General features: G+C 44.1%; 2 protein-coding genes across 2 annotated transcripts; one reads left to right on the forward strand and one right to left on the reverse strand.

Moving 5' to 3' along the window:
• Positions 1–198: 198 nt before the first annotated feature.
• Positions 199–4,393, reverse strand: LOC118937805 (uncharacterized). Its single transcript, XM_090197769.1, has 5 exons — positions 4,329–4,393; positions 3,365–3,617; positions 2,831–2,992; positions 1,932–2,133; positions 199–1,846 (listed from the first exon to the last, which is right to left on the reverse strand). Exons 2-5 carry the CDS (start codon positions 3,599–3,601, stop codon positions 1,734–1,736), a joined length of 714 nt encoding a protein of 237 aa, XP_090053895.1. The 5' UTR covers positions 3,602–3,617; positions 4,329–4,393; the 3' UTR covers positions 199–1,733.
• Positions 4,394–7,234: 2,841 nt separating this feature from the next.
• On the forward strand, positions 7,235–16,118 carry LOC118938372 (uncharacterized). Its single transcript, XM_036942084.2, has 2 exons — positions 7,235–7,559; positions 13,785–16,118. Exons 1-2 carry the CDS (start codon positions 7,253–7,255, stop codon positions 16,037–16,039), a joined length of 2,562 nt encoding a protein of 853 aa, XP_036797979.2. The 5' UTR covers positions 7,235–7,252; the 3' UTR covers positions 16,040–16,118.
• The last annotated feature ends 380 nt before the right edge of the window (positions 16,119–16,498 follow it).

The raw sequence follows: 16,498 nt of genomic DNA on the forward strand, positions 1-16,498 counted from the left end.
ATTCCCTATGTAGTGCACTACCCCTATAGGCCTTGGTCAAGAGTAGTGCACTATCTAGGGAATAGTGTTATTTGGGACTCAAGCCTAGTCTGGTGACATTTGGAATATATAATTCTGTGTCTCTGTCTGAAATGGCACCCTATTCCCTATGTAGTGCACTACACCTATAGGCCCTGGTCAACAGTAGTGCGCTATCTAGGGAATAGGGTGCTATTTAAGACACCGCCCTGGTGTGAGCTGACACTGGTTCAGAGACACAGACCTAGGATCAGCGTAACCTGCCCCCTACCCTGACCTTACTGTCTAGTCCAGGGGATCTTTACCTTACTAGTCCCACTGCTGTTACGCTGCTAGCTGGACCTGCTAGTCCTTTATCTGTCCCTCCTCTATCCCTGTCTAACGACAGTCTAAACCCAGCTCACGTTCCCTGTTAGTTACTAATAACGCTGCTAGCTGGACCTGCTAGTCCTTTATCTGTCCCTCCTCTATCCCTGTCTCACGACAGTCTAAACCCAGCTCATGTTCCCTGTTAGTGGGTGAACAATCCAATGCTTGATGAAATCTACTAATAACGCTGTTGTCTGGACCTGCTAGAGTCCTTTCTGTCTCTCTCTCTCTCTGGTCGGGGGGCCGATGATTGTAAATACGCCAATCCTCTTCCTATCTTTTATCTCTCTGTCTTGTCTGTGTTTATATTATTTACCTACTATCTCGCTGTTCCTCTCCTCCATTTCATCTGTTTTGAGTTCTCTACAAAACAATGAATAAAGTCTGATTTAAAGAACATGGATGGCGGCTCGCTCATTGATCCTGCTTCGTAGTTTACCCCTCGGGTGTTGAATGTTGACGTTAGGGAGGGAGGGGTGTTGAATGTTGTTGACGTTAGGGAAGGAGAGGGAGGGGTGTTGAGACTGTACTGACTGTCCCCCCCCCAGGGCCAACCCTCCATGTTAAATGTCCTGTCAGACAGACGTGGTTAGATAGTAGATGTACTGTTCTACTCAAGGCACTGGACATACTTTTCATTTGCATACACACACACACACCCTTTCAGTCTCCTATATACACATTCTCTCTCACACAGTTCCCATTAATTAGTTATTTTATTCAGTGAAAAGCCCCTCCAGTTTAGTGCTGTACCACTCAGCCCAGATCTGCCAGTTCAGTGCTGTACCACTCAGCCCAGATCTGCCAGTTCAGTGCTGTACCACTCAGCCCAGATCTGCCAGTTCAGTGCTGTACCACTCAGCCCAGATCTGCCAGTTCAGTGCTGTACCACTCAGCCCAGACCTGCCAGTTCAGTGCTGTAACACTCAGCCCAGACCTGCCAGTTCAGTGCTGTACCACTCAGCCCAGACCTGCCAGTTCAGTGCTGTACCACTCAGCCCAGATCTGCCAGTTCAGTGCTGTACCACTCAGCCCAGATCTGCCAGTTCAGTGCTGTACCACTCAGCCCAGATCTGCCAGTTCAGTGCTGTACCACTCAGCCCAGATCTGCCAGTTCAGTGCTGTAACACTCAGCCCAGATCTGCCAGTTCAGTGTTCTTCAGGGAGCAGGTTTATTAGTCTGAAGTGTTATTGCAGGGAGTTGTTCTGACTAGATGGAGTGTTAGTGGACTGGTTTTGGTTGTATTTCACTGTTGTTGGACTGAACTGCACTCAGTTGGGTCAGAGTTGGTTGTGTGTATGTGTGTGTGTGTGTGTGTGTGTACACGTAAAGTTGAATTGTGTGTTTAGTAGAGTCGGAGGGAGCAGCAGTCCGTCTCCCAGCGTCGTGTTGCCCACAGGACTCTCTCTCCAGACTGTCTCCTGGCGTTACCTGGACCTGCTGGAGTCCTGGTCTCACCTGAAACACACACAACGTATGTACACACAAACAGCTGTGGGTTTACATGAGAAAATGTAAGAAAGAAGAAAACAGTGTGTATTACCTGTCAGTATATCATGTTGATGCCACAGTGTGGGTCTACCAGTGGGGTCGTGTGGTGAGGGAGAGGGGCTAGGACTCCTGTGCTCACTGCGATAGGTCGTCCAGTAGGGGGTGGGCTCCTTGGGATTGGTCACCTCTCTCATGGCCACGCCCTCGCGATTACGAGACCAATTACTCTGACCCAGCCTATGAAGAACATTGAACTGGAGGGAGAAAGATATAGGGGGGAGATGGAGGGGGTAGAAGGATAGAAGAGGGGCCAGAGAGAGAGAAGGTGCAGAAGGATAGAGGGGCCAGAGAGTAGAAGGATAGAGAAGGGGCCAGAGAGAGAAAATAAAAATAGGGGTTTAGGGGGACAGTGAGGGAGAACGGGGCGAAATAGAAAGATGCAGGGGATATGAGTAGAGAGAGATGCAGGGGATATGAGTAGAGAGAGATGCAGGGGATATGAGTAGAGAGAGATGCAGGGGATATGAGTAGAGAGAGATGCAGGGGATATGAGTAGAGGGAGATGCAGGGGATATGAGTAGAGGGAGATGCAGGGGATATGAGTAGAGGGAGATGCAGGGGATATGAGTAGAGGGAGATGCAGGGGATATGAGTAGAGGGAGATGCAGGGGATATGAGTAGAGGGAGATGCAGGGGATATGAGTAGAGGGAGATGCAGGGGATATGAGTAGAGGGAGATGAATAGAGCTGTTCCATTCTATTCAGTTGTTCAGGGGGTTCCTTCCTCTGAGGCTACAGCACCCTCTACTGGTGACATTGAGTACTGAAGAAAGCTGCCTGACAATTATAGTGACGACATGAAGGTACGTGTTGCACTGAGACAACACAGAATGAAATAAAGCTCAACTGACAGTCCTTCATCCATCCATTCAGAATGACACTTGGTCGTACCGGGATGATGTCTTTGGGGTTATGGATATCTCTACTGTGTGTCTGTGATTGGCTGATGGATGTGTGACTCAGGTCCAGCTGACTGGTGTGCTGGGAAGGGTAGGCGGGATCTCGGGGAAAGAAGACCAGAGGTTGGCCGTCGGCCTCCCGCCCACAGTAACTCTGGAGAGAACCAGGAAGAGGATCTCAGGACAGGTCATGCCAAAGACACACACGTGTGTGTGGTTGTGGTACAGTTCTATAATACCATCTAGTGGTACAGTCCTGAGTGTGTGTGGTAGTGGTACTGTTCTATAATACCATCTAGTGGTACAGTCCTGAGTGTGTGTGTGGTACAGGTACAGTTCTATAATACCATCTAGTGGTACAGTCCTGAGTGTGTGTGGTTGTGGTACTGTTCTATAATACCATCTAGTGGTACAGTCCTGAGTGTGTGTGGTACAGGTACAGTTCTATAATACCATCTAGTGGTACAGTCCTGACTGTGTGGTCGTGGTACAGTTCTATAATACCATCTAGTGGTACAGTCCTGACCTGAGTGTGTGTGGTTGTGTAGCTGGTCCCAGATCCCTGTGGGTCCCCTAGTGACAGGGTGCTCTGGTGCATCAGACGCCCATGCCTCGGGCCTGAAGACTGGGGTTTGCCTGGACCCCGCTGCCCAGTCAAGCTCTCTGGGATGTGGGTCATCCGGCTGCCCATGGACACACTATCCACCTTGCTACCCTGGCCGAAGCCTACTGTCACCACAGCTGTGTCCCGGTTCTTAGACATACTGCTGGTCAGTCCCCTGGAAAACAACATATCATTTATCTATCAGGGTTCAGTCCCAAATCGTACCCTATTCCCTATACAGTGCACTACTATTGGCCAGAGCCCAATGATAACCTATTCCCTATACAGTGCACTACTTTTGACCAGAGCCCAATGATAACCTATTCCCTATATAGTGCACTACTATTGACCAGAGCCCAATGATAACCTATTCCCTGTGTATAGTGCACTACTTTTGGCCGGAGCCCAATGATAACCTATTCCCTGTGTATAGTGCACTACTATTGACCAGAGCCCAATGATAACCTATTCCCTATATAGTGCACTACTATTGACCAGAGCCCAATGATAACCTATTCCCTGTATAGTGCACTACTATTGACCAGAGCCCAATGATAACCTATTCCCTATATAGTGCACTACTTTTGACCAGGACCCAGGCTACCTGGTTGTCTGTACAGTAACAGCCCGACATTTTCATGAAATAAATCGCAATGCAATAAAGAATAATGTGATTATTCATTTTATTTTCTATTTGAAGCCTAAACACAGTCGCCACCATTGTTGACAAACATAAAATCCTTCATTTTATTATAAGACACGCCGTTATAAGGACATTATTTATTAAACCAAATGTTATCATGTGAAGAATAATGGCATGACGTAATGGCATAGCTTCATACAATAACTAATAAAGACCTTCTTCTCGGTAATGTTTTGTACTTACCCCAACTCCAGCCAAGAAGCACAATATCGGACGTTCTAAATCATTGTTGAACTTCTGTTGTTATGGATACAAGTAAACAATTCTAGCAACAACATTGATAAGAGAATTACAAGACAGGCGAGACCAATTTTTAGCATCACGGCATTTTCGTGCCTGAGTGGCCCTGGGTTGTTTTTGTTTGTATTATTATTATTTGTAGCTTGGAGTCAGTCATATTGAGACGCAGGTGACCCATTTAGAAACGTTGCATACCCACAAAATATCTCCCAAAACATCAGTGCGCCAGTTTTCACACAAAAGGCATTTATAAAAACTGGACTTGACGTGCTCATCCTCCCGTGAACTTTAGACGGATCGTGGGTGTGCAGTTTCCAGTGGTTGAAGTAGATCTATTGCTTTGCAGAAAGGCAAAAATAGCCTATTAGTAGTAACCTTGCGTAAATTGAGAATATATGATTAAACTCGTATTCATAACAAAAAACAGGTAAATATAATAACAAGATGCAGTGATTTGCCCTCGCTACAGATGGCTATATCGGTCCGTTCATACAGGACTAGTAAAGGTCCAGTGTGCTACTTTTGTGAGGAAGGTTTTTATATAGAATATATATATCTATATATATATATGTTTATTATTATTATTACGATTTCTCGGGGTGCTTCAGCAACCCTACTTCCTGCGACTATGCGTCTCAATACTTAAGCCTCAAGTAGACTAAATGTAATTTATAAACATAATGCATACAGTGCATTCTGAAAGTACTCAGACCGCTTGACATTTTCCACATTTTGTTACGTTACAGCCCTATTCTAAAATGGGTTAAATAAAAAATAAAAACACATCAATATACACACAATACCCCATAATGACATCACAATACCCCGCAATGACGTCACAATACCCCATAATGACAACATGAAAACAGAAAAGAAATACCTTATTTACATAAGTATTCAGCCCCTTTGCTTTTTGACTCGAAATTGAGCTTTGATGAAAACCTGCTCCAGAGCGCTCAGGACCTCAGACTGGGGCGAAGGTTCACCTTCCAATAGGACGACGACCCTAAGCACACAGCCAAGTCAACGCAGGAGTGGCTTCGGGACAAGTCTCTGAATGTCCTTGAGTGGACCAGCCAAAACCCCGACTTGAACCCAATCAAACATCTCTGGAGAGACCTGAAAATAGCTGTGCAGCGACGCTCCCCATCCAACCTGACAGAGCTTGAGAGGATCTGCCGAGAAGAATGGGAGAAATACAGGTGTGCCAAGCTTGTAGTGTCATACCAAAGAAGACTAGACTGTAATCGCTACCAAAGGTGCTTCAACAAAGTACTGAGTAAAAGGTCTGAACACTTATGTAAATGTGATATTTCTGTTGTTGATTTGTCATTACGGGGTATTGTGTGTAGATTGGCTGTAGAACAAGGCTGTAACGTAACAAAATGTGTAAAAAGTCAAGGGGTCTGAATACTTTCCGAAGGCCCTATATACCATAACCGCTGCATGATACATTTCTCACCTTTTCTGGCCATGATGAGTTCACGTTCCCAAAGTAGCTATGCAACAAATAACCACGCGCATCTCTCATTTCATTGGGTCTATTAGATAGGCTATTATAATGTCTAGTTTCTGCTCTAGTCTATGCATCCAACAGGCAGCGCAGTTTATTACCTAGGGTACTGGGGGGTAACTAGCCCTCCCCTAAGATCAATGTCTAATTGCTGACACAAGAAAGCAATGTTTGGAAAATAAATGGTATGTGGATGAAGGTTATGCGTAGGCCAATAAACTATAAAGGGAAATAAATATCTACAGTTTACACTTTTTTTTGTTATTTCACAAAACTTTGTTTTTAGAAAAGGGGCAACAGTTACCTCGGTAGAAGATGATCAATGAAATGTATTTATAAAGCCCTTCTTACATCAGCTGATGTTACAAAGTGCTGTACAGAAACCCAGCCTAAAACCCCAAACAGCAAGCAATGCAGGTGTAGAAGCATGGTGGCTAAGAAATACTCATTAGAAAGGCCAGAACTTAGGAAGAAACCTAGAGAGGAACCAGGCTATGAGGGGTGGCCAGTCCTCTTCTGGCTGTGCCGGGTGGAGATTATAACAGAACATGGCCAAGATGTTCAAATGTTCATAGATGACCAGCAGGGTCAAATAATAATAATCACAGTGGCATAGGATTTCACACAATTGTGTTAAAATCCATTTAATTTGTTTTATTTAGAAATTATTTAATAAGTAATACTTAAAAGCTAAGTCTAGTTGTCTTATTATTATTTAATAGGTCCTCATGAGAGCCAGTTTCATCATAGTGCTTGGTGGTTTTTACGACTGCACTTGAAGAAACTTTCAAAGTTCTTGAAATTTCCCATATTGACTCACCATGTCTTAAAGTAAAGATGGACTGTCGTTTCTCTTTGCTTATTTGAGCTGTTCTTTCCATAATATGGACTTGGTCTTTTACCAAATAGGGCTATCTTCTGTATACCACCCCTACCTTGTCACAACACAGCAGACTGGCTCAAACACATTAAGAAGGAAAGAAATTCCAGAAATGCACTTTTAACAAAGCACAACTGTTAATTTAAATCCATTCCAGGTGACTACCTCATGAAGCTGGTTGAGAGAATGTCAAGAGTGTGCAAAGCTGTCATCAAGGCAAAGGTTGGCTACTTTGAAGGATCTAAAATATATGATTTGTTTAACACTTTTTTGATTACTACGTGATACCATATGTGTTATTTCATAGTTCTGATGTCTTCACTATTTTTCTACAATGTAGAAAATAGTTTTAAAAAATAAAGAAAAACCCTTGAATGAGTAGGTGTCTACAAACTTTTGACTGGTACTGAAAATATAATTATTTTATTTTTTGGTTAAAGTATCAGTTTTTACGCCACCCAGTAGGTGGCGGCAATGGGCATTTTAGGATGTAGTCTAAACCTTAAAGAAGAAGAAGCCCATAGACGACAGTCTCAAGATAAATGTTTCTTCAAAATGTCGAAACCACAGTTGTTGACTGTGTTTATAGCCAAGCGATTAATATCGGCAGCCGTGAACATATTTGGGATAGAGGAAAGGAGGATAGCCCAGTACCAGGAGCCACTAGCAGCAGTGACTGTTGAGATAATGGCGGCGGTGGAAACGACGATAGAACAAGAGCTCTCCAGTTCAAAGCAGGAGATTGAACGTCTACGGAGGCTTCTTCTGGAGTTGGGAGCAGGTTCGTAGATAGGTCTTGAAAGAGAGCGAGGGGGGGTGGTTTACACGGGTAACAAATAACCACCAGAGAGTGGCAGCTAGTTTAGCCCACAGCATGACTAGAATGAGCTGTTTTTAAAGCAACGCTGGTGTATTTCAGGGGAGAACGAATGCCCCTCCCAGGGAAGCTACCGCACGAACTTCAAGGCCGCCCGCGGTACTGCCGGCATTGTTAGCTGAAAACAAGACAACCCATTATAGTGAATAGGAAAATACCGATCTTCGTGTAAATAAACACATTTCGAAATGTGAGAGTTTAATGGTTTTTTCAGCTCACTGGTTTTCTAGGCCTCAGTGCAGACTTGAGAGCTTTGTCGTTTCTCTGCCTGTGCCCTCCTTGATTTGAGGGTCTTTAACACAGGTTCCTCGCTCTTATCCACATGCCAATCCTCGTATAAATAAACACATTTCGAAAACAATTATTGTACCAATAAATGCTTCCATTACTCCAGATGTACACAAGTTAAGGACAATTTAGTAGGTAATGGCAGCCTGCAGTACCCCAGTTGAACTTCAGCTTGACAAACTCAATGAGAGGGCGCACCACTGAGCTAGCCTGCAACGTCACTCTCTGGAGTAGCTGAAAACGTCGCATCTTTAATGCCGCGTTCAAAACAAATGGAAACTCGGAAAATACGAGTTCAAATCATGATCGGAAAGTCGGAGCTCTAGAAATGGATGACCGTTAAAAAAAAATCGTTTTTATATTTTTTTCCCCCCAATCTGAGCTCGTTTTTTTCCTGAGTTCCTAGTTGTTTTGAACGTAGTGAAGTCGGATATTTCCGAGTAACCCGTTTTAAACGAGGCATTAGTCTACATACGTTTCCCACATGAGAGGCCATCATAACCGGCTTCAAATGCGCTATTGAGTCTTCACATAGGAATGAACGGTGTCACGTGATCGATGGCTTTGTCTATTCAAATTGGCATTGGCGTATTTACGTTAGTGTTGCTTTTGAATTGCCTTGCAAAAAAACCTGAACAGTCCGCGGGAAGCCAGACGTTAATTAAATACAATTCCATTTCCTGTGGCGGTGGGCTTGGACTGTTGGTCATTATAACGGCGAATTTGAAATGAAAATATCTAAAGGAATGTGTTAATCAGCAGACTTTCCGTTAGCAGCTAAGCTAGAATACCTGTTTTAACGTCCCATCTGAAAGACAGCACCCTACACAGGGCAATGTCCCCAATCACTGCCTTGGGGCATCAGGATTTTTTTTTTTTAGACTAGAGGAAACAGTGCCTCCTCCTGTTCCTCCAACACCACTTCCAGCTGGTCTCCCATCCAGGGACCGTCCCTGCTTAGCTTGAGTGGTAAACCAGCAGTGGGATGCAGGGTGGTGTGTTGCTGGCCAACCACATATAAGAGTAATGTGATGTAGCCTAATGTAAGTAGATATCTAGCTAAGCCCTCTGGGATGTGATGCAGCCTAATGTAAGTAGCTAAGCCCTCTGGGATGTAATGTAGCCTAATGTAAGTAGCTAAGCCCTCTGGGATGTAATGTAGCCTAATGTAAGTAGATATCTAGCTAAGCCCTCTGGGATGTGATGCAGCCTAATGTAAGTAGCTAAGCCCTCTGGGATGTGATGCAGCCTAATGTAAGTAGCTAAGCCCTCTGGGATGTAATGTAGCCTAATGTAAGTAGCTAAGCCCTCTGGGATGTAATGTAGCCTAATGTAAGTAGATATCTAGCTAAGCCCTCTGGGATGTGATGCAGCCTAATGTAAGTAGCTAAGCCCTCTGGGATGTAATGTAGCCTAATGTAAGTAGCTAAGCCCTCTGGGATGTAATGTAGCCTAATGTAAGTAGATATCTAGCTAAGCCCTCTGGGATGTGATGCAGCCTAATGTAAGTAGCTAAGCCCTCTGGGATGTGATGCAGCCTAATGTAAGTAGCTAAGCCCTCTGGGATGTAATGTAGCCTAATGTAAGTAGCTAAGCCCTCTGGGATGTAATGTAGCCTAATGTAAGTAGATATCTAGCTAAGCCCTCTGGGATGTGATGCAGCCTAATGTAAGTAGCTAAGCCCTCTGGGATGTGATGCAGCCTAATGTAAGTAGCTAAGCCCTCTGGGATGTAATGTAGCCTAATGTAAGTAGCTAAGCCCTCTGGGATGTAATGTAGCCTAATGTAAGTAGCTAAGCCCTCTGGGATGTAATGTAGCCTAATGTAAGTAGCTAAGCCCTCTGGGATGTGATGTAGCCTAACGTAAGTAGATATCTAGCTAAGGCCTCTGGGATGTGATGTAGCCTAATGTAAGTAGCTAAGTCCTCTGGGATGTGATGTAGCCTAATGTAAGTAGCTAAGCCCTCTGGGATGTAATGTAGCCTAATGTAAGTAGCTAAGCCCTCTGGGATGTAATGTAGCCTAATGTAAGTAGCTAAGGCCTCTGGGATGTGATGTAGCCTAATGTAAGTAGATATCTAGCTAAGCCCTCTGGGATGTGATGTAGCCTAATGTAAGTAGATATCTAGCTAAGCCCTCTGGGATGTGATGTAGCCTAATGTAAGTAGATATCTAGCTAAGTCCTCTGGGATGTGATGTAGCCTAATGTAAGTAGATATCTAGCTAAGCCCTCTGGGATGTGATGTAGCCTAATGTAAGTAGATATCTAGCTAAGCCCTCTGGGATGTGATGTAGCCTAATGTAAGTAGATATCTAGCTAAGCCCTCTGGGATGTGATGTAGCCTAATGTAAGTAGATATCTAGCTAAGCCCTCTGGGATGTAATGTAGCCTAATGTAAGTAGATATCTAGCTAAGCCCTCTGGGATGTGATGTAGCCTAATGTAAGTAGATATCTAGCTAAGCCCTCTGGGATGTGATGTAGCCTAATGTAAGTAGATATCTAGCTAAGCCCTCTGGGATGTGATGTAGCCTAACGTAAGTAGATATCTAGCTAAGGCCTCTGGGATGTGATGTAGCCTAATGTAAGTAGATATCTAGCTAAGCCCTCTGGGATGTGATGTAGCCTAATGTAAGTAGCTAAGCCCTCTGGGATGTGATGCAGCCTAATGTAAGTAGATATCTAGCTAAGCCCTCTGGGATGTGATGTAGCCTAATGTAAGTAGATATCTAGCTAAGCCCTCTGGGATGTGATGTAGCCTAATGTAAGTAGATATCTAGCTAAGCCCTCTGGGATGTGATGTAGCCTAATGTAAGTAGATATCTAGCTAAGCCCTCTGGGATGTGATGTAGCCTAATGTAAGTAGATATCTAGCTAAGCCCTCTGGGATGTGATGTAGCCTAATGTAAGTAGATATCTAGCTAAGCCCTCTGGGATGTGATGTAGCCTAATGTAAGTAGATATCTAGCTAAGCCCTCTGGGATGTGATGTAGCCTAACGTAAGTAGATATCTAGCTAAGGCCTCTGGGATGTGATGTAGCCTAATGTAAGTAGATATCTAGCTAAGCCCTCTGGGATGTGATGTAGCCTAATGTAAGTAGCTAAGCCCTCTGGGATGTGATGCAGCCTAATGTAAGTAGATATCTAGCTAAGCCCTCTGGGATGTGATGTAGCCTAATGTAAGTAGATATCTAGCTAAGCCCTCTGGGATGTGATGTAGCCTAATGTAAGTAGCTAAGCCCTCTGGGATGTGATGTAGCCTAATGTAAGTAGCTAAGTCCTCTGGGATGTAATGTAGCCTAATGTAAGTAGCTAAGCCCTCTGGGATGTAATGTAGCCTAATGTAAGTAGCTAAGCCCTCTGGGATGTAATGTAGCCTAATGTAAGTAGCTAAGCCCTCTGGGATGTGATGTAGCCTAACGTAAGTAGATATCTAGCTAAGGCCTCTGGGATGTGATGTAGCCTAATGTAAGTAGCTAAGTCCTCTGGGATGTGATGTAGCCTAATGTAAGTAGCTAAGCCCTCTGGGATGTAATGTAGCCTAATGTAAGTAGCTAAGGCCTCTGGGATGTGATGTAGCCTAATGTAAGTAGATATCTAGCTAAGCCCTCTGGGATGTGATGTAGCCTAATGTAAGTAGATATCTAGCTAAGTCCTCTGGGATGTGATGTAGCCTAATGTAAGTAGATATCTAGCTAAGCCCTCTGGGATGTGATGTAGCCTAATGTAAGTAGATATCTAGCTAAGCCCTCTGGGATGTGATGTAGCCTAATGTAAGTAGATATCTAGCTAAGCCCTCTGGGATGTAATGTAGCCTAATGTAAGTAGATATCTAGCTAAGCCCTCTGGGATGTGATGTAGCCTAATGTAAGTAGATATCTAGCTAAGCCCTCTGGGATGTGATGTAGCCTAATGTAAGTAGATATCTAGCTAAGCCCTCTGGGATGTGATGTAGCCTAACGTAAGTAGATATCTAGCTAAGCCCTCTGGGATGTGATGTAGCCTAATGTAAGTAGATATCTAGCTAAGCCCTCTGGGATGTGATGTAGCCTAATGTAAGTAGCTAAGCCCTCTGGGATGTGATGCAGCCTAATGTAAGTCGATATCTAGCTAAGCCCTCTGGGATGTGATGTAGCCTAATGTAAGTAGATATCTAGCTAAGCCCTCTGGGATGTGATGTAGCCTAATGTAAGTAGATATCTAGCTAAGCCCTCTGGGATGTGATGTAGCCTAATGTAAGTAGATATCTAGCTAAGCCCTCTGGGATGTGATGTAGCCTAATGTAAGTAGATATCTAGCTAAGCCCTCTGGGATGTGATGTAGCCTAATGTAAGTAGCTAAGCCCTCTGGGATGTGATGTAGCCTAATGTAAGTAGATATCTAGCTAAGCCCTCTGGGATGTGATGCAGCCTAATGTAAGTAGATATCTAGCTAAGCCCTCTGGGATGTGATGTAGCCTAATGTAAGTAGCTAAGCCCTCTAGGATGTGATGTAGCCTAATGTAAGTAGATATCTAGCTAAGCCCTCTGGGATGTGATGTAGCCTAATGTAAGTAGATATCTAGCTAAGCCCTCTGGGATGTGATGTAGCCTAATGTAAGTAGATATCTAGCTAAGCCCTCTGGGATGTGATGTAGCCTAATGTAAGTAGCTAAGCCCTCTGGGATGTGATGCAGCCTAATGTAAGTAGCTAAGCCCTCTGGGATGTAATGTAGCCTAATGTAAGTAGCTAAGCCCTCTGGGATGTAATGTAGCCTAATGTAAGTAGCTAAGCCCTCTGGGATGTAATGTAGCCTAATGTAAGTAGCTAAGCCCTCTGGGATGTGATGTAGCCTAATGTAAGTAGATATCTAGCTAAGCCCTCTGGGATGTGATGTAGCCTAATGTAAGTAGATATCTAGCTAAGCCCTCTGGGATGTGATGTAGCCTAATGTAAGTAGATATCTAGCTAAGCCCTCTGGGATGTGATGTAGCCTAATGTAAGTAGATATCTAGCTAAGCCCTCTGGGATGTGATGCAGCCTAATGTAAGTAGATATCTAGCTAAGCCCTCTGGGATGTGATGCAGCCTAACGTAAGTAGATATCTAGCTAAGGCCTCTGGGATGTGATGTAGCCTAATGTAAGTAGATATCTAGCTAAGCCCTCTGGGATGTGATGTAGCCTAATGTAAGTAGATATCTAGCTAAGCCCTCTGGGATGTGATGTAGCCTAATGTAAGTAGATATCTAGCTAAGCCCTCTGGGATGTAATGTAGCCTAATGTAAGTAGATATCTAGCTAAGCCCTCTGGGATGTGATGTAGCCTAATGTAAGTAGATATCTAGCTAAGGCCTCTGGGATGTGATGTAGCCTAATGTAAGTAGATATCTAGCTAAGCCCTCTGGGATGTGATGTAGCCTAATGTAAGTAGATATCTAGCTAAGGCCTCTGGGATGTAATGTAGCCTAATGTAAGTAGATATCTAGCTAAGGCCTCTGGGATGTGATGTAGCCTAATGTACGTAGCTAAGCCCTCTGGGATGTGATGTAGCCTAACGTAAGTAGATATCTAGCTAAGCCCTCTGGGATGTGATGTAGCCTAATGTAAGTAGATATCTAGCTAAGCCCTCTGGGATGTGATGTAGCCTAATGTAAGTAGATATCTAGCTAAGCCCTTTCATCCATTGTCATTTGTCATTGTGGCCAAAGCAAAGAGCAGCCAACCTCCCAGCTAGATTCACTACTATATGCTGTATGATATCCCTCTAGCCTCAGCAGAGCGTAGACACACGAGTGTATTTGGATAAATATGACATGTCTTTGTTTTTGTCTAACTGGCTAATTATTCCGTCTCCTTCTCTCCAGACCCCCAGCAGCTAACTGTCCCTGAAGAGGAGGTTCCCCCTGAGCAGCAGCACTGTGAGCAGGAGTGGAGCCCTAGTCTGGGGCAGCAGGACACAGAGCCCTCACAGATTAAAGAGGAACAGGAGGAACTCGGGACGAGTCAGGAGGAACTCGGGACGAGTCAGGAGGAACTCGGGACGAGTCAGGAGGAAATGCAGCTTCCCAGACTTGAGTCTGATTCCACAGATGTTGTAGAGTTCATATTTACTGCTCCTCCCTGTGTGGAAAAGTACTCTGATCAGGACCGAGAGAGAGAGAGGGACTCTCTACCCACCAACACAACTGAACAGATCCAAACAGAACCTAATGGAGAGGACTACAGAGTATCAGAACCAACCAGTGACTCTCTGCTCCTCTCTGCAGTAAATCCAGACTGTTCTGCAGCTCACAGTGAAATCATTGTAAGTGTGGATGAGGATGAGAGCGAGGAGCCTGTGTCAAAGACCCTCAAATCAAGGAGGACACAGGCAGAGAAAGGACAAAGCTCTCAAGTCTGCACTGAGGCCAAGACAACCAGTGAGCTGAAAGAACCGTTGAAGTCTCACACAAACAGGAAGCCGTTCAAATGTCCTGTGTGTGGTAAACGCTATAAGACACGAGGCGGTTTAAAAACGCATCAGAGAATTCACTCAACAGAAAGTAATCATCACTGCAAGAAATGTGGCCAATCGTTTAACTTGTTGCAACAATGGAAGAAACATATGAAGAATCACACAGAGGAGGAATCGCCTACGTGCCACGTGTGCAGTAAACCTTTTAAACTACCAAACCATCTGAAAACTCATATGAGATGCCACAACGTAGAGAAATCCAGTCAGTGTCCGACATGTGGAAAACACTTTAAATCAGCGAAAGAGCTAGAGATTCACCAGAGAATTCACACGGGAGAGAAACCGTTTCAGTGTCCGACATGTGGAAAACACTTTAAATCAGCGAAAGAGCTAGAGATTCATCAGAGAATTCACACGGGAGAGAAACCGTTTCAGTGTCCGACATGTGAAAAACACTTTAAATCAGGGAAAGAGCTAAAGAAACATCAGAGAATTCACACTGAAGATCAACGATACCAGTGTCCAACATGTGGAAAACACTTTAAATCAAAGTACAACCTTAAACAACACAAGAAAATTCACACCGACGAGAAATCGTATCGCTGCAATGATTGTGTCAAGTGCTACAGGACAAAGACGGGCTTAGAAGAGCACGTGAGGACTCACACAGGGGAGAAACCTTTTAAGTGTTCCGTGTGTGAAAAGTGCTTTACTTCAACAACCATTCTAAAACGCCACGAGAGAACTCACAGTGGAGAGAAACCGCACGGATGCACACAATGCAACAAACGCTTCCCTGTCAAGTCAGAACTGGTTAAACACATGAGAACGCACACAGGGGAGAAACCTTTTAGCTGTAGCGAATGTGACAGATGTTTCAGTCATAACATTAGCCTGAGACTGCACATGAGAACTCACACAGGGGTGAAACCGTACAGCTGCGAAGAATGTGGCAAATGTTTTTCTGTTAACAGTAACCTGAGAATGCACATGAAAATTCACACAGGAGAGAAATCGTTTTGTTGCCAGGAATGCGGTAAATGTTTCCGTCATAAAATTAGCCTGAGACTGCATATGATGACTCACAGTGGTGGAGAGAATCTTCACGGATGTACTCAATGCAACAAACGTTTCCCCATCAAATCTCTCCTGGTTAAACACATGATGACGCACACAGGGGAGAAATCTAATAGCTGCAAAGAATGTAGCAAATGTTTCAGTCATAACATTAGCCTGAGACTGCACATGAGAATGCACACAGGGGAGAAATCATATACCTGCAAAGCGTGTGGCAAATGTTTCCAAAACAAGACGGTTCTGACGAGGCATATGAGAACTCACAAAGGAGAGAATCCATATAAGTGTCCTCTTTGTGTCAGTTCCCTTATGTCATCAAATGAACAAAAACATCTTTACTTGGGAGAGAAACCAGAGACCGACCAACCAGAGAATCCATCGTGCCTCTGCAGCGATTGTGGCAAACGCTTCCCAACGACGAAAACCCTGAGAGACCACGTGAGGACCACACATGAAGAAAGAAGGCATCCGTGTTCTGTTTGTGGAGATTTCTTTATGTCGTTGGGTTCTCTTAAAGTTCACCAGAAAATTCACACTGGAGAGAAACCCCACCAGTGTTCTGTTTGTGGGAAATATTTTGCATTGTAGTGAGGGGAAGTTTGGCTCTTTTTACAGACTCTGATCTTTGACTCATTTAAATAAATAAAATAACTCCTCTTTCGACTAATTTCTTGCGAGTCAGTAATGCCCAGAGCACGCAGGACCCCCCTACAGGTGAATGATGAAATGATTCTATAAGCCTCTCGTTCACAATAAGGGGCTTATTGGTGTCGTCATTTGTAAAAGTGGCTTTAAGCAATGTACATTTGTGGTTGCCATACATACAGAGGATATTATTTATTGATACCTTGTGGAAGGAGGTCTAGGTACGGCCTGACTAGATTGCCAAGGTATTCCGTCGAGTCGTTACAGAGGCTTGACTGCTGTGAGGGTAATATGCACAAACGAATTCACAAACTGCAGCACCCCCAAATTGATTTGTGTTCGAGTTTGTTGAGCAGAGGCGGTGGTATGTTTTGGTTCTACAAGCTGTGTAGTATCATAACA

Source organism: Oncorhynchus mykiss, chromosome 13 (genome assembly GCF_057628025.1).
Source record: "Oncorhynchus mykiss isolate SJ-2025 chromosome 13, ASM5762802v1, whole genome shotgun sequence".
NCBI classification, from domain to species: domain Eukaryota; kingdom Metazoa; phylum Chordata; class Actinopteri; order Salmoniformes; family Salmonidae; genus Oncorhynchus; species Oncorhynchus mykiss.

Coding starts and splice junctions, on each gene's coding strand:
- LOC118938372 (XM_036942084.2), top strand. CDS start 7,253: ATGGGCATTTTAGGATGTAGTCTAAACCTTAAAGAAGAAGAAGCCCAT. Junction 7,560..13,784: donor TCTTCTGGAGTTGGGAGCAG/GTTCGTAGATAG, acceptor CCTTCTCTCCAG/ACCCCCAGCAGCTAACTGTC.
- LOC118937805 (XM_090197769.1), bottom strand. CDS start 3,601: ATGTCTAAGAACCGGGACACAGCTGTGGTGACAGTAGGCTTCGGCCAG. Junction 2,134..2,830: donor ACCCCAAAGACATCATCCCG/GTACGACCAAGT, acceptor TTCTCCCTCCAG/TTCAATGTTCTTCATAGGCT. Junction 1,847..1,931: donor TCAACATGATATACTGACAG/GTAATACACACT, acceptor TGTGTGTTTCAG/GTGAGACCAGGACTCCAGCA.